Source organism: Vidua chalybeata, chromosome 10 (genome assembly GCF_026979565.1).
Source record: "Vidua chalybeata isolate OUT-0048 chromosome 10, bVidCha1 merged haplotype, whole genome shotgun sequence".
NCBI classification, from domain to species: Eukaryota; Metazoa; Chordata; class Aves; order Passeriformes; family Viduidae; genus Vidua; species Vidua chalybeata.
In genome coordinates, this window is record NC_071539.1 from 11,981,817 (window position 1) to 12,008,299 (window position 26,483).

At 48.1% G+C, this 26,483-nt stretch overlaps 4 protein-coding genes across 5 annotated transcripts in view; all 4 read left to right on the forward strand.

Annotated features, from left to right (window-relative positions):
* The window catches only part of FCGBP (Fc gamma binding protein), a 53,063-nt gene extending 40,511 nt beyond the window's left edge, over nt 1-12,552 (forward strand). The window contains exons 59-72 of the mRNA XM_053951905.1: nt 273-397; nt 1,130-1,398; nt 1,906-2,114; nt 2,595-2,736; nt 4,013-4,263; nt 4,870-4,999; nt 6,060-6,225; nt 7,449-7,625; nt 9,100-9,224; nt 10,089-10,288; nt 10,845-10,983; nt 11,283-11,411; nt 11,781-11,892; nt 12,232-12,552. Coding sequence (XP_053807880.1) covers nt 273-397; nt 1,130-1,398; nt 1,906-2,114; nt 2,595-2,736; nt 4,013-4,263; nt 4,870-4,999; nt 6,060-6,225; nt 7,449-7,625; nt 9,100-9,224; nt 10,089-10,288; nt 10,845-10,983; nt 11,283-11,411; nt 11,781-11,892; nt 12,232-12,385 — 2,328 coding nt within the window. The 3' untranslated portion in view covers nt 12,386-12,552. The remainder of the gene's footprint in view (nt 1-272; nt 398-1,129; nt 1,399-1,905; nt 2,115-2,594; nt 2,737-4,012; nt 4,264-4,869; nt 5,000-6,059; nt 6,226-7,448; nt 7,626-9,099; nt 9,225-10,088; nt 10,289-10,844; nt 10,984-11,282; nt 11,412-11,780; nt 11,893-12,231) is intronic.
* Nucleotides 12,553-15,388: 2,836 nt separating this feature from the next.
* Nucleotides 15,389-19,104, forward strand: LOC128793124 (phospholipase A and acyltransferase 1-like). Of its 2 annotated transcripts, none has more exons than XM_053952135.1 (4): nt 15,389-15,532; nt 16,000-16,210; nt 16,399-16,667; nt 18,430-19,104. In XM_053952135.1, exons 2-4 carry the CDS (start codon nt 16,093-16,095, stop codon nt 18,538-18,540), a joined length of 498 nt encoding a protein of 165 aa, XP_053808110.1. In that variant the 5' UTR covers nt 15,389-15,532; nt 16,000-16,092; the 3' UTR covers nt 18,541-19,104. The 2 variants fall into 2 exon arrangements, with proteins under 2 accessions (XP_053808110.1, XP_053808109.1); XM_053952134.1 differs by lacking the exon at nt 18,430-19,104 and adding an exon at nt 17,051-17,367.
* Nucleotides 19,105-19,696: 592 nt separating this feature from the next.
* On the forward strand, nt 19,697-21,938 carry LOC128793123 (phospholipase A and acyltransferase 1-like). The gene is made up of 4 exons (XM_053952133.1): nt 19,697-19,712; nt 20,175-20,379; nt 20,563-20,831; nt 21,215-21,938. The coding sequence occupies exons 2-4, from the start codon at nt 20,268-20,270 to the stop codon at nt 21,398-21,400; spliced, it is 567 nt and encodes a 188-aa protein (XP_053808108.1). The 5' UTR covers nt 19,697-19,712; nt 20,175-20,267; the 3' UTR covers nt 21,401-21,938.
* A 3,036-nt stretch (nt 21,939-24,974) lies between these two features.
* Nucleotides 24,975-26,483, forward strand: LOC128792710 (phospholipase A and acyltransferase 1-like). Its single transcript, XM_053951344.1, has 3 exons — nt 24,975-25,281; nt 25,465-25,733; nt 26,117-26,483. The coding sequence occupies exons 1-3, from the start codon at nt 25,170-25,172 to the stop codon at nt 26,324-26,326; spliced, it is 591 nt and encodes a 196-aa protein (XP_053807319.1). The 5' UTR covers nt 24,975-25,169; the 3' UTR covers nt 26,327-26,483.

Below are 26,483 nucleotides of genomic sequence, written 5' to 3' on the forward strand. Positions count from 1 at the left end.
GTTCCAAGGGGGTAGTTAAAGAAAATTACCTGTCTAGGGGAATTCTTCCAACTTAGAGAAATAAACAGCTTGAAGCCCTAGGGAATTACAGATTTACTGTAATTTCTGTTTTGTTTCTCCATGGGTGTGGTCAGAATGTCTGAAATGTCTGGTACAGGATTGGTTGTTGGTGGTGATTTAGTCACATTATTTCATAGGCAATGAATAAGAAGTTATTGGGGAAGTTGATGCAAAGAGGTCATGCTTAGAATATGATTCTTTTCCATTTGCAGGTGCATGGCATGTGTGGCAATTTCAATGGTAATCGTGAAGATGATCTGTCCCTGACCAATGGTACAGTTGTCACTGCCCCACAATTTGGAAATAGCTGGGAAGTGGAGATAGACAGTGATAAGGGGTAAATATTAAATAATTTTCATACCTCCCGCCTTGCTTCAGGAACACAGTGAATTGTTTTTGATTGTTTTTAATGTCTGCTACTTTGTAACATATAAGCACTATATACCAGATTGATTTTGTAGCTCAAAAAAATAGCCATCTCCACAGGAAACCCCTGCACAGGCCAGAGGAGAATCACAGCTGTTCTATCAATCTACATACACACTTGGAGAATGAGTCTTTGGGGTAGTCCACAGTGTGGACTCTGTTTATTTCACACTGGTAACACCCAGAACTAGATGATGGTGCTGGAGAATGGTGAGGGCCAGCTGCTCCCTGGATGACAGGGAGCCATATGTGACATACATATGTGACAACACAGCTGAAAAAAATGTGGGCTCACCGGTGAGACAGGGTCCATCCCACTCTACCTGAGCAAGGCAAGCAGGGAAGCCCCACAGATGGTAGCTAAAGTCAGCCTGGCTCAGTTCAGGTCACCACACAGAAATTTGCAGTGACGAGACAGATCAAGGTCAAGCTGTGAAGTCAATCCTCCAGTCAGGGTCAAGTTCAATGAAAGTAACAGGTGTCAGACACAGCATGGTGGTTGTCAGGAAGGTCTACTTCTGCTCAGTCTTTAATCCATTGACAGAAGGAAGTCATAGTCTCCAGCCTCTTCTACTTTTCAGCAGAAAGAAACTGTTCCGTTTCAGTCTGTCTTATAGCAGCCTGTGTCTGTGCTTTCTTGCAGTTGTTTGCCAGACTTAAGAGAAGATGATGATCCTCCTTGTACTGCTGAGAATAAACAAGTCATTGAAAGACAGTGCAATGTTCTAAAATCAGACAAATTCAAAGTGTGCCATAGTCTAGTCAACCCTGATGACTTCATAGAGATCTGCATCTATGATATGTGCCAGTATGATGGCATGAAGTCTGCTCTCTGCAACATAGTTCAAGTCTATGTGGACACCTGCAAGAATCATGGAATCACCATTAAATGGAGGAATAGCACATTCTGTCGTAAGTACACAAGCAAGTGAAAAAAAATGAAACCTGAATGACTGATAGCATGAAAAAAATAGCACAATTAATTGAACAAGTAAAAGAAAATGCAATCTAAGTTATCACAAAATGCAATTCTACTATCACAATTCCATTGCTCCACTGAACTGTGTTCAGGTTCAGATAAACCCAGAAATAACTCAGAACTAGACAAGTTATGGATATTAATGTGGAGTTAGCATTTGCAGCTGAACTGGAATACTGAATCTGGTGCCAGGTGGTTCAATCATACCTGTAATAAAACTGAATAAGCAGTTCCAGAGAGCATTCTTTGTTCTGTTTTTTGTTGTTTTGTTTTTGGTTTTCTTTAACGTAAACTATAAAAATAAAAACCAGCTGATGGTCAAAATCAGCTATTAAAAAACAGTTCTATACTACCATTCCATAGGCCAAGGTGTAGCTTTCAGTGTTTGCAGTGTACTTTGTAAATGTATTTAATAACGCTGGCTCTGTTCTTCCACACAGCGCTGCCCTGCCCATCCCGGAGCCACTACAAAGACTGTGTCTCTGCCTGCCCATCAACATGCAGTGACATTTTTGCCTCTTCCCTTTGTGAGAAGACAGAAGAGTGCACAGAGGGCTGTGAATGTGATGATAATTATGTGCTCAGCAATGGCAACTGTGTGCCTCTCAGCAGTTGTGGCTGCAGGGATGATGACAACAATTACTACAGTGTAAGTAGTTTAAGGAGCAAATCTCTGACTTCAAAACTTGTAGAAAATTGGTCTCCTGCCCATCTTAGTATGAAAGAGAGAGAGAGATCAAAGACTTCAGGATCTACCTCTTAAATACCTTTCATCTGATTAGTAAAAGCTGCTGCCTTGTGTATTAGGAGATACAAAGCTTGTTTGGTACTTTGCACCCGAGACCAAAACTGAGGCCTATTGTAAAACAGTCTATTGATCAGAATTATTCAGGCAATCTGTCCTAGTCCAGTTTTGCGTTCAAATTCTTATGTTGAAGACACTAAGATAAATGGACTGAGATCCCCTCTCACAGGCTCTTGGTGAGACTACACTTAATCAAGCAGTTGTGGAATTGCCAACTGGACAAGGTTGCACCTAGCTAGTGTCCACACCCATGGCTTTTGAACTTCCATTGCACTGCAAAGCTGAGCACCTTGATAACCTATTATTAACACAATTTGTGTCCAGGCTGGAGAGACGTGGATAACTCCACACTGCACCAAAAGATGCCAGTGCAAGAAGAACGGTGTCATCAGTTGCAAGAGCTACAGCTGTGATTCTAGAGAAACCTGCATGATCAAAGATGGAAAATACAAGTGCAACCCAACAGGTATGTGCAAGCAGGTCTTCACTTGGGTTCACTTGAGGGCTGCAGAAGGAGGGAGGATATGGGTGTACATATTTTGTTTCATGGCAATTCCATTCTTTCACTGGGAAAGAAGGAAACTCTGACTGTTTTGTTGACAACATTATTGAATACAAAAAGGCCTCCGTTCTCATAACAGAAGGTTCCTATTCCATGCAGAGAATTTGTAGAGGGAAATGGATACCTGGGTATAATTTACTTATATCTAGAAATTTGACAGTTCAGTCTGACTAGCTTGACTAAAATTTCTTTTAAAAAAATCCCACTGCATCTACTGAACCCAAAATTCAGTTTGTGAATCCCATCACAATGACCCTGTTTTTTCCATTGCATGTTAATTTGAGAACAGGAAAAAAAAAACAAATCAAAAACCGATAAGCAGAACCAGAACAGAGCAGATCTGGACAGACATATGATAGGCCAGTCAGAGGACTTTGGTGCTTTCCATTCAACATTTGTGTTGGCTAGGCAAAGTTAATCCCATATTCTCTAGGTAGGTTGGGTTGATTAGGAGAGAGCTTGTTGCATAGTGTCCCTACACTTCAGTTTTGAAGAATAGCATAGCATCAGTCCCACTATAGTGAGATTCAATACAAAAGCATAAGGCAAATTCTGTGTCCCCCTGCTATTTTTTGGAAAAATACCTGATCAGAGGCAACCCTAGCAGTTTTAAGGATATGTAATGTAATAGGCCTTCCTATGCCTTGCTCCTGGCATAATGGTTTACCCTGTGCTCAGTTGTCAAGGAGAATACATAGATGATAGTCACTGTATCTGATTGTTAGGTCTGGTAAACCCAATGATCAGTTTAGTAACCTCAGCAGAAATCAGTAACAGCACTGAGTCAGCCAAATTTAAACATTGCTTTTCAATTTTGTAACACATGGCAGAGGTTATGAAAACAACATCTCTTATTAGGCCAGTTCAAGCTGTGCTTGTGTCAGAGTCATTCCTCTGCAGAGGGCCAATATGCACAACTTAGTCTCAATAAATTCTATAAACCCTAATGTTCTGCTTCAGCTCAGTTGGCTCACAGTGGTTCTCAGCAGAGGAATGAGTTTCTCTGTCCATCTCTCCATTTGAGTATCTATTCACTAGAGTGAAGCCTGAGTACCCATTTTTACTTTCAGACCTGCATGCTAGCAGCAATCATTTTTATCTAACAGTGTGGACCAATCCAGGCATGGTATCTGGCACATGCACATTTAGACTAGAGAGTAATGAAGCTCTTCCCTTGCAGGTTTTGGGAGATGCCAGATCATGGGCGACCCACACTACATCACCTTTGATGGGCTGGTGCACCACTTCCAAGGGAAATACACATATATTCTGGCTCAGAGCATCCCTGACCTACCTGACACTCTGACACAGTTCAGCATTGAAGGCATGAACTACCCTTTACGTGGAATTCGACACATTACTTACCTGAAAGAGATGCTCATCAATGTTTACAACCACACAGTGCGATTCAGGCAGAACAAGCAGGTTCTGGTAAGTCCCTCCCTCACTGAAGAGCACAAGGAAGGCCCTCCCTTGGAGTAAAACACTTTTGAATAATGGACTTTTTTTTTTTTTTTTTTAATTAAAGTATCAAAGGGAACTGTATTATTACAACAGTGCTATGAGGTAACCACAAATGAGATTTTCAGTTGTGTGGAGTCTTTTCTTCTCCATAGCTATGAAAGATACAATTCTACATCAAACAAAAAAATCAATAGATATAATTTTAGCAATGAAACCCCAAATATCCCAAGGCTTACAATAAAGCCACACCAATTTTTATTAATGGTAAGGAAAGATTTGTTTTATGCTAGGATAATTTAATTTCCTTCCTCTTTATTGGTGTGTAAGAGCATACATAGCTGCTATATTGTATTTTAACTCAATAATAGAAATTTCTTTGGGTGATATGAAAGTGCTTTGTTCAGATCACTTTCCTCAATACATGATTTTGTTAACTTAAAAAAAATAAATGCTGTTAAATTTTCTGATATATTTATCATAAAACCAGAGAAGTATTGGATTGTTGCATTGACCTGTACAGAAACCAGATTTTAATTTAGCCTATATATATTTTTTTTTTTCATTCCTTGTTAGTTGGATGGTGTGAGAGTGAGGCCCCCTGTTCGACCTCATGAGGGTATTCATATATATCAGAGGACAACAAGAATTTACCTGGAGACAGATTTTGGCTTATATCTGAGCTTTGATGGCAGTCAAAATGCAGGTAAGTGGTGCTATAAAACTTTGCAGAAATATTTTTGCACAGCCCCCAAAAATGTTCTCATTCCAGAGGAGGTCTAAACCCAAAGCAAAATTTGAAATCTTCACCCTTTGCTCTTATGGTCCTTTGTGATATAAAATATCAGAAAATAATCAGAAAATACCATACAGAAGTGTTTCCCAGAAACCAGAAAAAAACCATAAAACTGGCATTTCTCTATCTGGATCCCACTGAACTTAGGAAAAATGAGATATAGTCAGACTGTCATATAGTTTTTTCATGTTAAGAAAGGTCTGAATGATAAAAACAAAATCAAATCACTTTAAATTGTTAATTGGGATGATGGGGCAAAATGGGGATCTGCCCCTTTGCCAGCTGAACCTAGTCACAGGAGTTGTAGGACTGAGATCCTCAAGCTCTACGCTGTGAGTGTATCATTTTGCATGCTTCCTGTCAAGCCTACTCCAGATAATCCCATTCTTTAGTGTTTGTCAGGATGGTCATGTATACACAAGTCACTCATGTCAGCTGGACACATGGTACCTCCTCTGCTCAAAGCACAGCTACTCCTGATTTACAACAGCGTATAGTGTCGTATTTCTGAGTGCATGGTGAAAGTGCCAGGCTATGCATTTATATGGCCATCTTTCCAAACCCTGGAATTCCAAGTGCAGAAAGCAAATGTCTGTCAAGAGAAATTCTGTTTCTCAGTGATCAAGTGGATTGTAAGTGAAGGGCAAAAAGTGGGTGATGCATTCCGTTTGTTGCAAAGCAGCAAGCAGCATGCACTAAGAGCACCCAGGCAGTTATTTCATGCTATATAAAAACTTGTGAAAAATTACTTTTTTCATGGTCCACATTGCAGAGCACAGAAACTGTGAATACATGTATGAACAGGTATGTTCAGGGCTGTGCTCTTATGCTACGTATTAAGTCCATGTCATATTACCACCTGCAATCTGAATCATGACATGTGGCACTTGACATTGATTTCTACCTCTTCCATACACTCAGTAGCAACAATTTCTGTGTAACAACTTTTTTTCCTTCTGATTTTGCCTAGACATAAAGTTGGCTACCACCTACAGAAGCAGAGTGGAAGGCTTGTGTGGTGATTTTGATGGGAGATACAGAAATGACTTCAAAAATCCAGATGGTGTTTGGGTGAGGAATGTGAATGTATTTGGTGAAAGCTGGAAAGTTCCTCTGAAAAGAAGCTCTCGTCTCAGGTACTCGATTTTCTATTTAATATCCACAGCAAGCACTGCCACTAGAAGTGAGTGAATTAAGTCATAATTAACCTCTAGGAATAACTACACTGTCTCATTTCTCTTATCTTTCTTCTTCCCTTTGTTTGTGTGTATGGACTTTTCCTGCTCATCACTAAGGTGAACTATCAGTGTCCTTCTATCTGGCCAAAAAAGGCCTGAACTGTCAGTGCATGACTCCAGTTCAGTATCCCTCTTTGGAGTCACAGCCATTACAACTGTTAGGGCACAGGGGTGAGTAATGTCCTTGCCAATCTTATTGTTCAAAGATAAATACATGTGCTAGATGGGCCTGAGTGAGTGCAAATCCTGATTCAGTGTCAGTCTTTCCTCTGGAACATGAAGGTAGCATTGAAATCCATCAACATAAATTCACAGTTCCTTACATAAAAGGTTCTTGAAGAGTCTGATTTTGTTGTTTTCATATTTTGTTTTCTGCCAGTACACAAAAAGTAAGGATGTTCTTTTCACCGTACATGAGCATAATATTTGTGGTCAGGAAAATTCTGTGCTAATTAGTCCATACATAACATTGAAAAAGGTTTTCCTTGTTTCCTTAAGGTTTCCTTCCTTCCTGCTTTCCTGCCTTCCTGTTGCTTTGAAAGCCCTTTGGAAACTGCTTAGCCACTAACACATTGCTTTTTCAGAAAGTAAATGGAACTGTATTAGCTGTCTGGATATATTTTGGCTGCAAAAGTTTGCCTACCAGAATAGCAGAAAACAGTATACAGGGCAGAGTTGAGAATAAAGGGACTCTGGAGTCTGTGTCCATAGGAAAAGTCTGGCATTTCAGGCATGCAGCCAGTTGTTCAGTGAAGGTGAACATATATCCAAGAAACAGGGTTTTATTCCAGCTGCATCCTTCTGACTAACATTCAACTTTTATTAAATAGATTGGATGGAGTAGGCAATGGATAATGCATGTATCTTGCAGAATTTCCAAAGAAAACTACAGATATCCCATTTACTTTAAATATCCATAAATCTCTGAGATGGTAGGAAGTGTTCCAGTGCATCTTTGATTTGCTGTATCTCCTTCCCATTCAGGATAAAACATGAAAGATAAATAAGCTTACATTTACACCACAAGGCAGAAGAATTCTTGCAGTGTTACTCAGAGCATAGTACCATGAATGCTGGATGTACACAGAACACTGATGATTTCACAATGACTTCATTTACAGACGAGATCTCAACTCAGAAAATGACTCTGAGGAGGAACCAGATCCAGGGCTTTTCCAAGGTTGCAACGAAAATCAGCTGGAGCAGCAAAACACAACTTCAAGGTGTCAAATCCTGACTGACATGAATGGTCCTTTTGCCAAGTGTCATTCTGCAGTCCAACCAGATTTCTATTTCACGTAAGTGTCTACTGCAGACAGTTGTTCTCCCCATTTGCAAAATCATTTTGGCAATAGTTTCTGACAAGAACTATCTTCAGTCATCTGGAGTCTCCAGGCTATTACTAGGAGCTGAGGATAGTAAGTGTCTTTGTAGGAGTAGACCCAGTGATTCCATTATTGATATATTTACATCCCCTTATTTATTTTTAAATAGTTGTGATTATCTTTCTTTCATCTATTCAGCGTTTCACTTCTCTACTAGTTCTACAAAGCAGCTTTCCTCTTTTCCCACACAGATAAAGCAGCACTCAGTGAGACTTTAGAACCTGGGTCTATTGGGTAGCAGTTGTAGCTTCATAAAATTTGTATTGTGCCATATTCAAAGGCCTAAGCTGTCAGTGACACTTCTTGAATTTTTCATGGAGAAGTAGAAAAACCAGATTAGTGAAGATTAACTAAATTGATATTTTCAAGAAAGTTCCCTCTTCTGTGTTTCAAGGTTGCTCTGCCTCCTACATATACAATTCCAACATACCTAATTCTGAGCTATATTCATCCCCACGTTCATCTTTCATGCTTCATCCATCATCAGTCACAAATTTGCCAAGTAGCTGCCAGTTTTCTTTAGTTACATAGTTGTGCCTAATATTTGAAGACAGATAATGCCCACCCCAAAGTTCCTCTTATCTGGGAGAAGAATGTTACAGTACTTTAAGCCAAATAAAGTAGACCACTATCCTGATTCTTAACATAAGCCTACTTTTCTCCTCACTCTAGAAATGGATTGGGCAGTCTGCTCTACCTGCTTAGTGGTTGCCCTGATTTTTCTGAGGTGCTGCATATTTGCAGATTCCATTCATCTTGGATCTCAATGCCTCTGAAAATCAGACCATGAATACTCAAAGGATGAGCAAAACTGAGAAGGTAGCACTGGCAGACAAACACTGGATAAAACAGAATTCTGTATCAACATTTAAGGCAGATGGACATGGGGAGGGTACCCATATATTGAAAGAGGAATGTAGTTCAGCTGTAAGACTTAGCAGGACTAAAAAGTGCTATATAAGCAAGATGTATCCTGAAACAGAAGCAGAGGGCAAAGAAGAACTTACTGTGTTAAGTCAGGTAACTGTTTATTGCTTGGTCCAAGGAAGACTTAGATTGTATATGAGGAAAACTTTCAATTTAGGGCCATAGTTTAGTAGTGGGCCTGGCAGAGTTAGATTAAAGCTTGGACTTGATGATCTTGGAGGCCTTTTCCAGTTTTAATGATGCTATGATCCTATATGGACACCTCCCACAGCAGCAGCAGCTGCACAACAAATGACCTGATCTTCCCAATTACGTGCTCGGGGTGTCTTGTACTCCTCTGTTTCCTGTCAGCCAGATAGTTTTGTTGGAAAACAAAACTTACTCAGAGTCAGTCAGAAAAGTAGATGAAAACAACCAATAACAAATGTACTGGGAATTAATGTTTTCTCATGTTGCACAGGAGCTGCCTGTTTGATATGTGTGTGGAAGGAGATCAGATCTTGTGTCGCAGTCTGGAGGAATATGTGCTGGATTGTCAGCAGCAAGGAGTCAGCATGGATGGCTGGAGGCAGCAGACAGACTGTGGTAAGCACAGGAAGAAACAGGAAGTAGGGATTCTACCTACAGGACTCTTAAAATCTGAAGTTTAAGCCTTTTCCTATATCAAATCTTCTCAGGGAATAAAAACATGTTGATTCACACTTCACTCACTCTTCACAGTTAAGCACACTTGTTTTTCTGGCCTCTGACTTGCATTTAAACCCCAGCTTTGAGAGATAGTTAGGAAATCAGAGCTGTCAACTCTGTGTGATCAGAAGTTTTGTGAGTGAAAAGATGTCCCCATTCCCAATGGGACAAAAAGTTTACATTTTGGAGACCTTTACAAGCTACAAATCTGAAAGCAAAACATTTCATTCTGAACTTTCTTTAAATCTACAAAATATTCTAATTATCTTTTTTGCCTATGAAATTTCAAGATTAAAAAAGAATTCAACTGAAAACTCAGAACTTTTCAGCCTAAAAAAAATGCTGAAGTAAGACTAATAATCATCTCAAACATATTTTTCCTCTTTTTTTTTTAAGTTTGGAGATTCATCAAACAATGTTTTCCCTGTGTCTGCTATGGTTAGATGACTTTGTATTTCTGGTGAAGCACAGTTTCCAAAGTTGTGGAACAGCTCTGGCACTTGCAGGGATGGCAACCCTGAACATGTGAGCAATTTTTTGAGATCAGTGTATACCAGGAACGAGAGCACAGTATACAAATAGCTTTGATGATGCATTTCCTGACTTTGGAGTGCTTTACTTACAGCTTCAGAACTATTATACATGTATGCACATCTGTGTGTATATTTATTATATTGCCTCCTACACAATGGATCAGAAAGGGAATTCTGTAAGTAAGTATCACACAGCAGCCTGGTATAACCGGGCTCCTTATTTTTGCAGGTATGTCATGTCCTGCCAACAGCAAGTACAGCTCATGCATGTCTGCATGCCCAGCATCCTGCAACGACCTGACCAGCCCCTCTGAGTGTGAATCACCCTGTGTTGAAGGCTGTGAATGTCTCCCTGGTTATGTTCTTAGTGGCTTTGACTGTGTGCCTTACAAACAGTGTGGCTGCACATACCTTAACAAATACTATGAGGTATGGTCTCTCTGCGGGTCAGACAGCTCCCACAGCACTAAACAGTATTTTCTCTTGTTAGTTATTTTGACCATCTTCTCATAATCCTCAGCATGTAATTTTGCAGTAAAAACATTAGAAACAAAGAGCAATTGTTTAATAAAATTCTGGTTTCTGGAGAAAGGGAAGAGAGGTCAAGATCTCTTGGTCTCCCTCTAAAACTCTGAAATGGCAGATAGCATTTCCATTGCCTTGGAGGTATTATGTGATTCATTTGCCACTCATACCAAGCAGCAGTTGCCCATTTTTGGTTGCACACCCTGCCTGGGGCTAGGATCTCATGCCCCAAACTCTTATTTTGCTTTCTTTTTTGGGCCATCTTCGAGTTTCAAAGAGCTGCAAAAAGCTGTCTGCTTTGGTTGTTTTACAAACTACTTTTAAAAAACCCGATCTGCCCTACTGCCATTCATCAGGAAAGCATTGGAGAGAGAATAATGAGGGTTCCAGTGCTACACTCATGTTGTTTTCTGGCTGATTTTATTTGATCTTTTTTAACATCCAATTCCTGTGCTTCCAGATTGGAGAAATATTCACCACTGACGACTGCTCTCAGAAATGCCAGTGCACAGAAAGCTCCACTGTTTTCTGCTTTGATGAAGTGTGTGGGTCTGATGAAATCTGTGGCATTTCAAACTACAGTCGTGGATGCTACAGGAGTGAGTCAACCACTATCACATTGTCTTTGATGCTATGAAGTCTTGACTAACTTTAAAGGGCATCATTGGGTTAGGGACAGTTGCAAGAGAGAGTGTACAGAAGAAAACCATGCAAGGGATCTTGCTCTGATGTTTCACTGGAGAAACAGTGTTTCTTTCCCTTATTCATGTTGTCAGATATAAGAAACATGCTAAAATACAGGGGATGTGCAGCATTAGGAGTCAGCGTAATCTATGCAAGAACAACTCTCTTCAGGGGTGGATTATCTGAGAGTCAAGTGTTTCTCCTTTTTTCCTAGGTGGCCCATGTATGCCAAATCCTTGTAAGAATGATGGCATTTGCTCTGAAACTTCCAGCAGCACCTCCCTCCACTTCTGTGAATGTTCAGAACTCTACACAGGACCAAACTGTGAGGCTGAAAAAATAGGTAATAAAACTATTCTGTATTTCCCTGTCTGCATTAACACATCACATCATTTTCAAAATCACATCATTTTCAAAAATGTTGTTATAAAGAAGACTGGGTTTGCTCTTCATTTTCATGATGTAGGTTAGCAACCCAGTGGGTGAGAGCCTGTGGTCATCCAAGCAGAGAGAAGGGTCAAAAGTCCAGTAGAGAGGTACCAGAAAGCAGCACAGCAGAGCTCGGTACAGCACACAGGACCTGGGTCTGGCACCACTCCAGAAAGCTACAGAGAACACAGAAAAACCAAACAGACAGACAAGGGTGGAGAAAAAACATTTCTGTTCACAGCATGGTTAGCTTTCAGTGACAGGGCTCTTGCTTTTTCTTCAGCTGAAGACCCTGACACAGAGGATTCGGATCATACAGTTGCCATTGTCATTGGAGTTGTGGCAGGTGTAGCTGTTATTGTCATTCTCATCTCCTCTACAGTGTACCTGGTCAGGTAAGGCTTTTCCCAGCTTTGCTACATTCAGCAAAGACACCTCTTTTAACATCTGTAAACCTCAAAACTCTCATCAGTCACATACCTGCAAGAGCAGAAAGGAGCCACAGCATTGGGGATCTCTTTTGAGGAATGTGAGGGAAAACTTAACTTTTTTTATCAGGAATTAACACATTCCATTTCTTTTACACAAGACCTATGCATCACTTTTCATAGAACTCTAGCTTCTCCAAAACCCAGTCCCATTCATGCTCACAGCATTGTTTGATCTCTCACTATAAATAAGAATTGAAATTAAAATATGTTGTTCTTTTCTTCCCCCCCCCTCCCATTGTACAGAAGGAAGAGAAAGATGGATACAGTTACAATAACAAGGGATTCTTCTTTGAAAAGGTCCAGGGATAAACTGGATGCTAGAGAACGTGAGCAAGATTATGGCTGCATCGTGAACAGTGCATTTGATCAAAATGAATCCCCAAATACGCATCCATAGTTAACAATATTATTCCTATTGATTTGTCATACTTTTTACTCTTGTATATTAATCATATTTCTAATACTTTGAGAAGAAATTATAATAAATTTATCATTGCATTTGTTGAAAACATTTGTAATTGTTCATTTAAAATATCTCTCAGATATCACATTGTAGGCCCAAACTGAAATATGTTCTAACTGACGGAAGAGAATCTGTTGTCTTCAAAGGATGTTTGAAAAGCACGAATTCCAGACAGACCTTGATGGCACAACATCACATACACACCTCTGAGAGATGTACAAACCATAGACTGATGTGATCAGAATTCAAACTGAAAGAGAGTAGGTTAAGGTTAGATATCTGAAAGTAGGTTTACATTAGATCTTAGAAAGAAATTCTTTACTATGAGGGCGGTGAGGCACTGGAATAGATTATCCAGAGAAGTTGTGGATGTCCTGTCCCTGGAAGTGTTCAGGGCCAGGCTGGATGGAGCTTTGAGCAATCTGGTCTAATGAAAGGTGTCCCTGCCCATGGCAGGGGATTGGAACTGGATGATCTTTAGGTTCCTCCCAGCCCAAACCATTCTATGATTCTACAAACTAGTTATAGCATCCCAGGCAGGATGAGACCTGATCTCTCTTCATGAGATTTTATCCAAATCCTTCCATGGGGAGGGGATTAGTTGACTGACATGGACGCAGTTCTTTACCCCTCTTCTGGCAAGGCATGTCCAGCTGGGGAGAGAAAGAAACAAGACACTGAGCTCACCTGAGGACAGATGTAATAAAAAGGATGACCTCCAGGTCAAGAAGCAGGCTTGTCATCAGTCCCCAGCCTGTGGGGGCTAAGTAAGAGCAGAACTTAACAAAAACTTTCTGAAGAATGAGATTGCATCATAAACTCTCCTTGGGGGTCTTTGCAAACTCAGAAGCTGCTACACTGATTAATGTGAGAGGAGCTCTGCATCAACTCAGCCCCAGACCATACTAAGGAGTCCCCTACATCAGGAGACCAAAGGTATTTGCAGCAATGCCTAGTTACATGCTGTGTGAGAGACCCACCCCATGACAGACCACTCACAAAGCTCAGGGACTGAAGCATTGCCTGAGCCTTTTTCAAGCCCAGAACGGATTAGCAGGGCTATGAGTGAAGCTTTGAGATATAAAGCACCATGAAAATATTTCTGGTGCTTTTCCAGTACGTTGCAGGTTTCTTTCTGATTGTTGAGGAAGACATGTACTGCAGATAGCTCGGTGTGGAGCTGCACTGTAAGATGCAGATTGAGCTCTGGGTGGCAAGGCCTGACTGAACTGGTGCCAACCCTTTACATAACAAAGGGCAGGGGGACCTGTGACACAAGCACATGTAAAGACACTCAGATACAGCAGCAGCTAAGGACCCCAGACTGTGAGGGTACAAAATCTACAAGGTTTCTTTTGTTTGGGGTTCCTCCTTGGAGGCACCCAGCTCAAGCTGTTGTTTTGTTGTTGCACCATGATTAATTTATTTTAAGGATCCAGATGTTTGAGACTCTGTTATGGCAAACCTGGGACTGCGCAGGTGAGAAGCCTTTGAATGTGTGAGTGTGAGGTGTACAGGGAATCAAGGGGGGCACCTCAAAGGAACTCTGACAGGGCCTCAGTCCCAGCTCAAGTGCAGCGAGTATGACTGCCAGAGTGGGTCCTGGATGGTCAGACAGGAGGGTTTTCTTAACAGGGCTTGCTGGTTTTTCTGCTGTAATGTTTGTTATTATTTAATTACTTTTTTTTCCTTTCCCTTGTGCCCATAAACTCATGTGTACTGTTAGCCAGAGAAGTTTTTGCGGTCTCCGTGGTGAGTCAGGTTATTCTGGTCCATTCAAGAGCACACCAGCTGTCCATACACACAGGCTACATCTATTTTGGGAAGGGTATGAATAGAAAGGGTCTTTCAACCTCATTACACAATGAAAATGAATCAGTGAGAGAGACCTACTCGTGCACAAATGAACTGTCAACTTTATGCTGGAATTTCACTGTGTTTATAATATAATCTTTGCTGCTTGTTCAGTGGCAGTTTCTATTGGACTCTCGTGCCTGCCACGGCATGATTCAGTGACTGCCAAGCAGTGCTGACTACACTCACCTCCCTTTGCACTGGGTGGGACACAGGCCAGTCCCTCCCCTGCAGGATCCCAGCTCAAGCTCCCCTAAGCAACAGGACCTGCTGTGCCCAGGTAAAGCAGATATTTGGGTTTCCATATATATGTTTGGGTTTTTTTCCATACCACAAGAATTGCCTTGGTGATTAAATTTCCACTGCAAAGCTTTGCAAATAGTTCAGATTTTAAAAAGGGGATGATACACAAAGCAGAAGTGCTGTTCAATGCTCCTCTGAATTAACAATTAATGTCACTGGAAGACAGAAAGATGGCAAATCTTCCACTGCTCTCATCTTTTATATCAACCAGCTTGCTAACTAGACTTCTGAAATGCAAGGCTTTAAATACCACTTAGTTCAACTTACCCAGAGGACACTTTTCTCATTAGTTTTAACACACTGTGCCAGCACCAGTAAAGAAGATGGCTCTACTGGCTCAGCTGTGCTTATCTCTTGGACCAGGACCCTTGCTGGGCACAAACATGAAATTCTTCTGCTGTCCCAAAGGAAATGTCCAGGCCACGTTATAAAAACACATCCTAAAAATCCCTTTGCCCTAAAATTATTTCACGCAGAGCTCCACCTTCTTTGCTTCTCATCACGGTGAAGAAGTAGAACGGCAGCAGCCCATTTTTCTCTCGAAAGGTTTCCTGGATGCTCACTCACCGCTCAGCCGAGCGGGACCGGAGCCACTCTGCGACTGGAGGGGCTCGAGGGGCCGTGGCTGTCTCCGGGAAAGTGGCAATGGCACTTCCTCCTCTGGGACAGGATCGGATTTTCCAATAAACCAGCGCTTTTAGCAACAATCCCGGGAGCGGAGCGACCGGACTGGGAGGGGCGGTGGGAGGGAGAAGGAGGGGGCGGTGGGATGGGACGGGATGCAAGAGGAGACAGAGAGGGCAGCTCTCGGTCAGCGTCGCCCGTGAGCCAAACAGGATCGGCGCAAGCGCCATCTTCATCCTATTTATAGCGGGAGCAGCGGGCTGGAAGCCCGGCCACGACAACAGGGGAACAGGCGCCGGGGTGAGCGGAGCTCGAGGGGATGTGAGCGGGCGTTCCCAGCAGGATGAGGCCCCTCCAGGCTGCCGGCGACGGGCACGGCTCTGCCGGGCGGCCGGAGGTGCCCCAGGGCCCGGGCACGGGCTCGGCACCGCGGGCATCCCCGGGCAGCCGCGTCCCGGCACCGGAGCGGGCCCGGCCCGGCCCCGGCGGAGCCCCGAGCGGAGCGCGGCCGGGAGGGGAGCGCGGGCACCGCGGGCGGGCGGGCGGGCGGGGGCAGCCGGGGACGGCGGCAGCAGCCGGACGCCCGCCCGGCCCGGCCTCGGCCCTCGGCGGATGCGCCGGCTGCGAGCGGGGCCGTTCGCTCCCTCGCCCTGCGCCGGCGGGCGGCAGCGGCCCCGAGCCGGCTCCGGCCGAGCGGGGCCGCCGCTCCGGCAGCCGCTGCCCTCGGGGCCCGCCGCTGACACCCTCCGTGCCTGCGCTCCCGGCAGCTGCCCCTGCACAGCCCTCGCCTCCCCGCCGCGCTCTGCCCTGCGCTGAGCCAGCCCAGCTGCAGCTGCACGTCCTGACTGCGCGATCCTGAGATGGCAGAAGGCAAGTGCCACCCCCAGCCTGGGGACCTGATCGAGATCGACCGGACAGGTTACCAGCACTGGGCCCTGTACGTGGGGGATGGATATGTCATCAACGTCACACCTGTAGGTAAGGCTTGTGCCGCCTGGCGAGGCGCAGAGTGGGTGTTGGGATGCCCCAGGAGCCCTGTCTGCTTCCATATCCTGCTGCTGGTAGACCCTGTGTATGTAGCTGACCTTTCTAGGAGCAAAGGAAACCCATCTGAGGTCATGGAGAGGGTCTGCCTGACTGCCTTATCTCCTACCTGACTTCCCCAGATGAAGGAGCCCCATCTCTGTCAGTGAGCACCACATCAATATTCACCAGAAAGGCCAAGGTGAAGAAGCAGCTCCTGAAGGTGGTGGTGGGAAATCATAAATGGCGTGTCAACAACAAGTATGACCGCTCCCGCACTCCTCGCCCTGTGGAGGAGATCATCCGGCGTGCTGAGCGATGGATTGACAGGGAGGTGCCATATGATGTGCTTACCAGCAACTGTGAGCACTTTGTGACAGAGCTTCGCTACGGAGAAGGAGTCTCTGAGCAGGTGAGTGCCACGGGTGAGCCCCTGGGTGCCTCCCAGAGCACCTCCTGGCTGCTCGCTGTGAGCCGCGGCACTGGGGCACAGCCTGCAGCCCGCATGGGGACAGCCGAGTGCCAGGCGTGGGCTCCAAAGCAGCGCTGCCTCCCCAGAGCCCCTGCCCCTGGAGGGTCACTGTGCTCTGTCTGCACCCTGACAGTGCCCTCTTAGGGAGTGCCACCTCCTGGGGCTACAAACCTGGGTGCTACCCCTTCTGCTATGGGGCAGAGAAGCCTCTCACTGGTTTATTTATCCTCATTATCCCTGCCTTTTCTATATTCTCATGCTAGGGGGGTGTAAATATAAGTGCTCCTCATGTTTCCAGCCTGTGTTTTACTTTCCCTTTGTAGGTCACAAAAGCAGTAATTGGTACTACAGCAGCTGTAGGAGGTATCATTCTTGCTGGTCTTGCCACCGCTGTTGTGAAGGGCTTGTTTGGGGACTCATCCAGGAGGGAGAGAAAGTACTACTGACTGGCTGTCAGGAAGAGCTCAGAGCAAGGCAGGGGAATCTCCTGGCCACTGTGGTCACTGGTCAGCTTTTGCTGCACCTGCCGTCAAGGATTCCTTGCAACTGTGCCACCCTTGCTGTAAACATTAAATAAGAATAATAATAATATAACAAGAAATAATTAATATTTAATTAAATAAAATGTTAGAAATCTAAACTTTAATTGCCCTAAAATATTCTTTTGTCTAACTTTGCATCCAAGTTCAACTGTTTGGCCTTGCTTTTCCCTGCTATCTCATTAAGAAGCAAAATGTCAGTACCAGTTACTGACCTCCAGCAGCACTAGCCTGGTTGCCATATCTCCTTTTATTTCATTGCCTGTGGTGATTTTTGTGGTAGTTGGGGTGCATTTGCACTGGTGCAGGCTTTTCATCCATTTTTATCAATTGGTTCCTGTAGGCTTTTTCTGTATTTCTGTGATTTTAATCTCAACTTTCCCAAAAAAGTAAAAAAAAGTACTGCTGAGGGTTTTCCAGCTGAGGCTCTATGTAGGCGGGAAAGCCCTGGCTGCAATATCTGCAAAGGAACAGGCAGGGCATGTGCGCTGCCTTGGAGTCTGTACTTGTGCTGCTTAGACTGAGAAAACTCCTGTGAGGTTGGGAGGTCAGAGGGAAGGTCAGCTGTATCCTTCAGAGTTTTAGCATGATGGTGTTCTGCTTGGTTTTTCCCTGCCTACAAAGTGTTTCCAAATATACTGAGCCATGCCCTTTCCTTGTCACTAAGTTGATGTGAGCATTGCATTGGAAGAAAACTGTTCAGGCTGAGTGTGCTTTATTTACCTTAGTCTGGAGGATCTGCCTTAAGTGTTTGGAGCCAAGTTACCTGCACGCCACCTGTGAGACACAGAATCCTGTGTTGCTTTTCTTACAGGCACCTGCCTGGACTGCAGGGACAGGTGAGAGCAGAACAGCGGTCTGTGAGAGGCTGGCTGGCTCTGTCTGCTCTGAACAGTTTGTCCAGGTTTAACCCCAGCCAGCAACAAGGCACCAGGCAGCCACTTACCCCTACCCTGCCAGCCCCATCAGGGAGGGAATCGGAAGAGTAAAAAACTTGAGGCTTGAGAAAAAGTTGGTTTAGTAGGTAAACCAAAAGCTCTGCATGCAAGCAAAGCAAAACAAGAAACCAATTTATTGCTTTTTTTAATCAGCAGTTTTTCCATGTTTGAAATAACCAAACCCAAGTTTCCAGTTGTACTTTGTACTGCCCTTTCTTATTACAGCTGAAGAAAGTTCTTCGTTTTAACACAGGACAACACATAATAATCAAACTGAAACTCCTGTCTGGATTCCTGGAAATGGAATTGAAACTTCTTTCATGGTTAAGCTATTGAGGTGGTTATAAAGAACTTCTGAACTTTTCTGCACTCAGGGCATTCTCTCTGCACACCCTGACAAGAGACCACCATGTGAGGGCAGCATATCGACCTCTCACATCTCTACTTCGTCCTGGAATACAAGAGAACTGGCATTATTTTATCTGGGGAATTGTCTTCTTGTTCTTGAAAGCTGCAACATTTCACAGAATGCAGAATTTTGCATTTGTACTGTGCTTCTCTTTCCAGTCAGGGTGATGTTGCTCATTATGGGATGCCTTTCCATGGAGCCTGGTGGGTGCATTGACAGGACTTGGTGGAACACTGCCCAAAACCATAAAGTGAGAGTGTGAGGAGGAGCAGCAAAATCCATTGCTTGCTACATTCTGCACTTCTGAACCTTTCTAGGAAATGCTGGCATGGCAACTGTTTGAGTTGCCATGGAGTAGAGTCAAGGCTGTTCTTTTCCCAACAGCTGAGAGAACTCTCAATGCCTGTGCAGTGGGGCACACCCAGCACAAGCACAGTGTGTCCCTAAAAAGAATGGCATTGTAGGACATTAAACAATCTGAATCTAGTTCACATCATAGGATGAAAAACTGGGTTGATTCAGTACAAGACAGGGAAACCCCAGCATTGTGCAGCCCTGAGTCTGGCTCAAGGGCCTCACCTGGTCCTCTACACTGTGTTTGTAGGTGGTGTAATGTAAATCTAATCCATCAAGTTGTTGCTGCAAAGTTTTTTGCATTTACGCAAGGCCATTTGCACTGGCCATTTACATCCTCTGCTGGGTTCAGAACTGGTTGACTGGTGTGCAAGCCAGATTATAAACATGATTCAGAGGTTGTTGTTTTACAAGATGATATCCTGCTATGTGTACAGGAGCAGTGTCAGGGTTGTTGCCTGCCGTGGAACAGAAGGACCCCTCGAGGGCAGGGGCATCTCGCAAAGAGGGGGTGGCCCAAGTTCCAAGGTGGCAGGATCACATTTTTCACCCAACGATGGTTTTGGTAACAAGCTCGAGAGCAGAACCATCCTGGAGCAGGTGGTGAGTGTGCCCCGATGGGCTAGCTCCGGGGCAAAGTAGGCAGTGAGCACGGCGGGTTACACCCAGCTCCTCGTGCTCCCCATTTATAGCGGGTAGAGGGGACTTTGAGCCCGGCCACGACAGAAGCGGGACAGGCGCTGAGGTGAGCGGAGCTCGGAGGATGTGAGCGGGCGTTCCCAGCAGGATGAGGCCCCTCCAGGCTGCCGGCGGCGGGCGCGGCTCTGCCGGGCGGCCGAAAGTGCCCGAGGGCCCGGGCACGGGCTCGGCACCGCGGGCATCCCCGGGCAGCCGCGTCCCGGCACCGGAGCGGGCCCGGCCCGGCCCCGGCGGAGCCCCGAGCGGAGCGCGGCCGGGAGGGGAGCGCGGGCACCGCGGGCGGGCGGGCGGGGGCAGCCGGGGACGGCGGCAGCAGCCGGACGCCCGCCCGGCCCGGCCTCGGCCCTCGGCGGATGCGCCGGCTGCGAGCGGGGCCGTTCGCTCCCTCGCCCTGCGCCGGCGGGCGGCAGCGGCCCCGAGCCGGCTCCGGCCGAGCGGGGCCGCCGCTCCGGCAGCCGCTGCCCTCGGGGCCCGCCGCTGACACCCTCCGTGCCTGCGCTCCCGGCAGCTGCCCCTGCACAGCCCTTGCCTCCCCGCCGCGCTCTGCCCTGCGCTGAGCCAGCCCAGCTGCAGCTGCACGTCCTGACTGCGCGATCCTGGGATGGGACAGGACAATTGCAATCCCCAGCCTGGGGACCTGATCGAGATCGACCGGAGAGGTTACCAGCACTGGGCCCTGTACATGGGGGATGGATATGTCATCCACGTGACAGGTAAGGCTTCTGCCACCTGGCAAGGTGCAGACGGGGCGTTGGCATGCCCCAAGAGCCCTGTCTCCGTCCATAGGCCCCTGTGTGTGTAGCTAGCTTTTCCAAAGGAGTCAGAAACACATCTGATGTTCTGAATGGCCAGAGAGTCTCTACACTCCTGCATTATCTCCTCCTTGGCTTACACAGATGAAGGAGCCACATCCTTTATGCTTAGCAGCTCTTCAATACGTGCCACAACGGCCAAGGTGAAGAAGGAGATCCTGAAGGATGTGGTGGGAAATGATAAATGGCGTGTCAACAACAAGTATGACCGCTACTGCACTCCTCGCCCTGTGGAGGAGATCATCCGGCGTGCTGAGCGATGGATTGACAGGGAGGTGGCATATAATGTGCTTAACAGGAACTGTGAGCACTTTGTGACAATGCTCCGCTACCGAAAAGAAGTCTCTGAGCAGGTGAGTGCCACAGGTGAGCCCCTGGGTGCCTCCCAGAGCACCTCCTGGCTGCTCGCTGTGAGCCGTGGCACTGGGGCACAGCCTGCAGCCCGCATGGGGACAGCCGAGTGCCAGGCCTGGGCTCCAAAGCAGCGCTGCCTCCCCAGAGCCCCTGCCCCTGGAGGGTCACTGTGCTCTGTCTGCACCCTGACAGTGCCCTCTTAGGGAGTGCCACTCCTAGGGCTACAAACCTGGGTGCTACCCCTTCTGCTATGGGGCAGAGAAGCCTCTCACTGGTTTATTTATCCTCATTATCCCTGCCTTTTCTATATTCTCATGCTAGGGGGGTGTAAATATGAGTGCTCCTCATGTTAACAGCCTGTATTTTGCTTACTCTTTTATAGGCCACAAAAGCAGTTAGCAGTGCTGCAGCTGGTGTAGCAGCTGGGGTTGCTGCTAGTGAACTGGGTCTGCCTGCTGTTGGTGTTGCTGCTGTTGCTGGCTTTGCTGTTATTGCTGGTCTTGCTGCTGCGGCTGCTGGTGTTGCTCTTCTTAGGATGACGTTGTACAGGAGCGCGTCCAGGAGATAGTGATATTGACGGGCTGTCAGGAAGAGCTCAGAACAAGGCTGGGGGGATCTCCTGGAAACCGCAGTCACTGGTCAGCTTTTGCTACACATCCCTACAAGCCTTCCTAGGAACTGTGCTACCCTTGCTGTAAACATTAAATAAGCCTTAATAAAATATCTGAAATCCACATTCATATTTCCCTGACATTCTCCTTTATCTAGTTGAGTGTAGCTTTGTTTGCCAGTTTAACATTTTAGCCATCCTTCTCCCTGCCATCCCAGTAAGGAATAACAAGTCAAGATTGTCACCATTCAAGGTGATCCCCAGCAGCACTAGCCTGCTTGCCACGTGAGTTTTTATTTTAGTGTGTTTGATGGTATTTGTGGTAGTCTGGGAGAAACTGCAAGCGAGTTATTCATTCCTTTCCCATCCCACACACCTCCCCTCGAGGGGAGGGTTTGTTCAGCACGGATGCAGACTTTTCTGCCTGTTTTGATCATCTAGCTCCTGTAGGCTCTTTCTGTGTATCACTGAAATAAAAAGGACTGCTGAGGGTTTACTGTGTTTTCCAGCTGAGTCCTGGTGTGTGTGTGTGTGTGTTGGTACAAAAGGCAGAAGATGGCAAATGAAGGCGGGAACCTTCCCGGAAGAGAAAGAAGACCCCTCCTTCCAGATGATTATGATTTCGAAAGTACGGGTCTTCCCGGCAGAAATGAGGAAAGAGGAATCAGAGTTCTTCAGTGGAAAATGCACAGCCCGGAGCGGCCAAGAGCCCAATCCGCGGAGCGCGCAATCCGCGGAGCGCCGCTGTCCCGCCCGGTGCCGCCCTGCCCGCGGGCTGCAGCGCCGGCTGCGGCCGGCAGGGGCGCTGCGAGGGCGGGCGGGGCACGGGCGTGCCGGGGCCGGGCCGGGGGAGCCGCGGGGAATCCGCGCAGCAGCGGCGGCACGGGCGGGCACCGCCACACCGCGGGGCCAGAACACAGCACCGCCACCGCCACACCGCGGGGCCAGAACACAGCACCGCCACCGCCACACCGCGGGGCCAGAACACAGCACCGCCACCGCCACACCGCGGGCCAGAACACAGCACGGCCACCGCCACACCGCGGGGCCAGAACACAGCACGGCCACCGCCACACCGCGGGGCCAGAACACAGCACCGCCACCGCCACACCGCGGGCCAGAACACAGCACGGCCACCGCCACACCGCGGGGCCAGAACACAGCACGGCCACCGCCACACCGCGGGGCCAGAACACAGCACGGCCACCGCCACACCGCGGGGCCAGAACACAGCACCGCCACCGCCACACCGCGGGCCAGAACACAGCACGGCCACCGCCACACCGCGGGGCCAGAACACAGCACGGCCACCGCCACACCGCGGGGCCAGAACACGGCGCAGCCAAGTCCCAGCACAGAGCGCACCACTGCCCGCGGCAACCTGCGACGGCTCCGCGTCCCCCGAGCGCAGGAGAGCACCACCAGCTACAAAACTGCCAACCCCCCATTCCACTCCCCAAACCATTCTTTTGAATGCCCAGAGCTATCAGCCAATTCCGTTATAGGACTTATTCACCCGCCATTCCACCTCCACGCAGTCACCCTCTCCTACTCCCAAGTTTTTCACCATGACAAAGGGAAAAATTCACTAAGAAGCCTCAATCCATAAGAATGGGAAAGTCCTGGGTGCCCGGTCTGCAAAAGGACAGGCAGGGAATGTGCCACGTCTTGAGACCTTAGGCAGCTTGTGCTGCCTTAAGGGAGCAGCTTCTGGGAGCTGGGGAGATAGGAAGGAAGGGCAGGTCTTACAGTATCCTTCTGTGTTTTACAGGGTCATTCTCATTTTGGTGCGATGGTGTTTTGCTCCGTTTTTACCTGCCTACAAGGTGTTCCTTTCCCTGGCTTTTCTGGCTCTCTTTGGCTGCAGCAGACCCCCGGCATTGGGAGGTCTGACAGGAAAACCCCAGATACCTTTTTGTCTGTTAGCTTTCTTCCACTCTGCCGTCAAAATTTCCCACTTCACCCCTGTTTGTGTCGTGATTGTTGGCCTTGATCCTGAGCAAGCCTGCTAGGTGATTTTTATGATCCCTTTCAACTCTCAACCCATTCTCGGATTCTGCTCTTGGAGCTGCCAAAACACTGAAGGGCTTAAAGAATTGCAAAGGCATCCAGGAGCCTTTAACCCTCGGAGCTGCGGCCATTCTCTCTTCAGTGACCAAATGTTGATTCCACAGCGTTCACAAGCGTTCTAAAGCACCAGATCAATCTTCCCCCAGCCAGCAGGAAGGCAAAGCCAGGGTTCCTGCAGTGCTGGGGGGGAGGGATGTGAAGAATGAGCTGTGCAGCACCAATGCTTCATCTCCCAATGTACTGAGCCACACCCTTTCCTTGTCACTAAGCTGATGTGAGCATTGCATTGGAAGAAAACTGTTCAGGCTGAGTGTGCTTTATTTACCTTAGTCTGGAGGATCTGTCTGAAGTGTTTGGAACCAGGTTACCTGCACGCCACCTGTGAGACACAGAATCCTGTGTTGCTTTTCTTACAGGCACCTGCCTGGACTGCAGGGACAGGTGAGAGCAGAACAGCAGTCTGTGAGAGGCTGGCTGGCTCTGTCTGCTCTGAACAGTTTGTCCAGGTGCACATCAGAGGATGAAAACTTGGGCTGCTTCAGAACAAGTCACGGAAGCCCCAGCACTGTGCAGCCCGGGCCCTACTCTCTGTGTTTGTGGGTGGGGTTAGCATAAATCTCCACCATCTCCTTTTTGCTGCAGAGTCTTTTGTGTTTACCCCAGGGCATTTGGGGTCCTTCTGCATCATCCTCTGCCATTTCTGGTAGCCAATGTTTGACTGGTACCCAAGCCAGCTTTTAAGCATAGACTTGTGGTTGTTGTTCTACAAGAAAAGGTCCAGAGGAGTGAAGGGCACAGGGTCAGGGCTGTTGCCCATCAGTGGACGGGAGGATAACTCGGGGATAGACTCTCCCCATAATGAGGCAGTGGCGCCACTTCCTCGGCAACAAGATCACGTTTTCCAGTCCACAGGTGGGTTTTGGCACTACCCTAGGGAGAGGAGCCTTCGCGCTGCACGGGATGGGTGGTGCCAGACGTGCAGCTGCGGGGGCAGGAAGAGCGGTGACCGCAGAAGGATTGCGTAATTGCCCCTACAAAAGTTTTTACAACGGGAGGAGCGTGCCGGAAGCCTGGCTACAACAGAAGCGAGACAGGGGTTGGAGGTGAGCGGAGCTCGGAGGATGTGAGCGGGCGTTCCCAGCAGGATGAGGCCCCTCCAGGCTGCCGGCGGCGGGCGCGGCTCTGCCGGGCGGCCGAAAGTGCCCGAGGGCCCGGGCACGGGCTCGGCACCGCGGGCATCCCCGGGCAGCCGCGTCCCGGCACCGGAGCGGGCCCGGCCCGGCCCCGGCGGAGCCCCGAGCGGAGCGCGGCCGGGAGGGGAGCGCGGGCACCGCGGGCGGCCGGCGGGGGCAGCCGGGGACGGCGGCAGCAGCCGGACGCCCGCCCGGCCCGGCCTCGGCCCTCGGCGGATGCGCCGGCTGCGAGCGGGGCCGTTCGCTCCCTCGCCCTGCGCCGGCGGGCGGCAGCGGCCCCGAGCCGGCTCCGGCCGAGCGGGGCCGCCGCTCCGGCAGCCGCTGCCCTCGGGGCCCGCCGCTGACACCCTCCGTGCCTGCGCTCCCGGCAGCTGCCCCTGCACAGCCCTCGCCTCCCCGCCGCGCTCTGCCCTGCGCTGAGCCAGCCCAGCTGCAGCTGCACGTCCTGACTGCGCGATCCTGAGATGGGACAGGACAATTGCAATCCCCAGCCCGGCGACCTGATCGAGATCGACCGGAGAGGTTACCAGCACTGGGCCCTGTACGTGGGGGATGGATATGTCATCCACGTGACAGGTAAGGCTTCTGCCACCTGGCAAGGTGCAGACGGGGCGTTGGCATGCCCCAAGAGCCCTGTCTCCGTCCATAGGCCCCTGTGTGTGTAGCTAGCTTTTCCAAAGGAGTCAGAAACACATCTGACGTTCTGGATGGCCAGAGAGTCTCTACACTCCTGCATTATCTCCTCCTTGGCTTACACAGATGAAGGAGCCACATCCTTTATGCTTAGCAGCTCTTCAATACGTGCCACAACGGCCAAGGTGAAGAAGGAGATCCTGAAGGATGTGGTGGGAAATGATAAATGGCGTGTCAACAACAAGTATGACCGCTACTGCACTCCTCGCCCTGTGGAGGAGATCATCCGGCGTGCTGAGCGATGGATTGACAGGGAGGTGGCATATAATGTGCTTAACAGGAACTGTGAGCACTTTGTGACAATGCTCCGCTACCGAAAAGAAGTCTCTGAGCAGGTGAGTGCCACGGGTGAGCCCCTGGGTGCCTCCCAGAGCACCTCCTGGCTGCTCGCTGTGAGCCGCGGCACTGGGGCACAGCCTGCAGCCCGCATGGGGACAGCCGAGTGCCAGGCGTGGGCTCCAAAGCAGCGCTGCCTCCCCAGAGCCCCTGCCCCTGGAGGGTCACTGTGCTCTGTCTGCACCCTGACAGTGCCCTCTTAGTGAGTGCCACCTCCTGGGGTACAAACTTGGGTGCTACCCCTTCTGCTATGGGGCAGAGAAGCCTCTCACTGGTTTATTTATCCTCATTATCCCTGCCTTTTCTATATTCTCATGCTAGGGGGGTGTAAATATGAGTGCTCCTCATGTTAACAGCCTGTATTTTGCTTACTCTTTTATAGGCCGCAAAAGCAGTTAGCAGTGCTGCAGCCGCTGCAGGAGCTGGGGTTGCTTTTGTTACCGAAGTGGGTCTGCCTGCTGTTGCTTGTGCTGCCGGTGTTGCTGCTGTTGCTGGTGTTGTTGTTATTGCTGGTGTTGCTGGTGCTGCTGCTGGTGTTGCTCTTGTTAGGATGACGTTGCACAGGAGCGCATCCAGGGGTTCGTTCTACTGATGGGCTGTCAGGAAGAGCTCAGAACAAGGCTGGGGAGATCTCCTGGAAACTGCAGTCACTGGTCAGCTTTTGCTACACATCCCTACAAGCCTTCCTAGGAACTGTGCCACCCTTGCTGTAAACATTAAATAAGCCTTAATAAAATATCTGAAATCCA

Bases quoted from the DNA above. Each gene is read 5' to 3' on its own strand.
- LOC128792710 (XM_053951344.1), top strand. From the start codon at position 25,170: ATGGGACAGGACAATTGCAATCCCCAGCCCGGCGACCTGATCGAGATC. The intron at 25,282-25,464 runs GTAAGGCTTCTG...TGGCTTACACAG, and splicing joins ATATGTCATCCACGTGACAG to ATGAAGGAGCCACATCCTTT. The intron at 25,734-26,116 runs GTGAGTGCCACG...ACTCTTTTATAG, and splicing joins GAAAAGAAGTCTCTGAGCAG to GCCGCAAAAGCAGTTAGCAG.
- LOC128793123 (XM_053952133.1), top strand. From the start codon at position 20,268: ATGGGACAGGACAATTGCAATCCCCAGCCTGGGGACCTGATCGAGATC. The intron at 20,380-20,562 runs GTAAGGCTTCTG...TGGCTTACACAG, and splicing joins ATATGTCATCCACGTGACAG to ATGAAGGAGCCACATCCTTT. The intron at 20,832-21,214 runs GTGAGTGCCACA...ACTCTTTTATAG, and splicing joins GAAAAGAAGTCTCTGAGCAG to GCCACAAAAGCAGTTAGCAG.
- LOC128793124 (XM_053952134.1), top strand. From the start codon at position 16,093: ATGGCAGAAGGCAAGTGCCACCCCCAGCCTGGGGACCTGATCGAGATC. The intron at 16,211-16,398 runs GTAAGGCTTGTG...TGACTTCCCCAG, and splicing joins CATCAACGTCACACCTGTAG to ATGAAGGAGCCCCATCTCTG. The intron at 16,668-17,050 runs GTGAGTGCCACG...TTCCCTTTGTAG, and splicing joins GAGAAGGAGTCTCTGAGCAG to GTCACAAAAGCAGTAATTGG.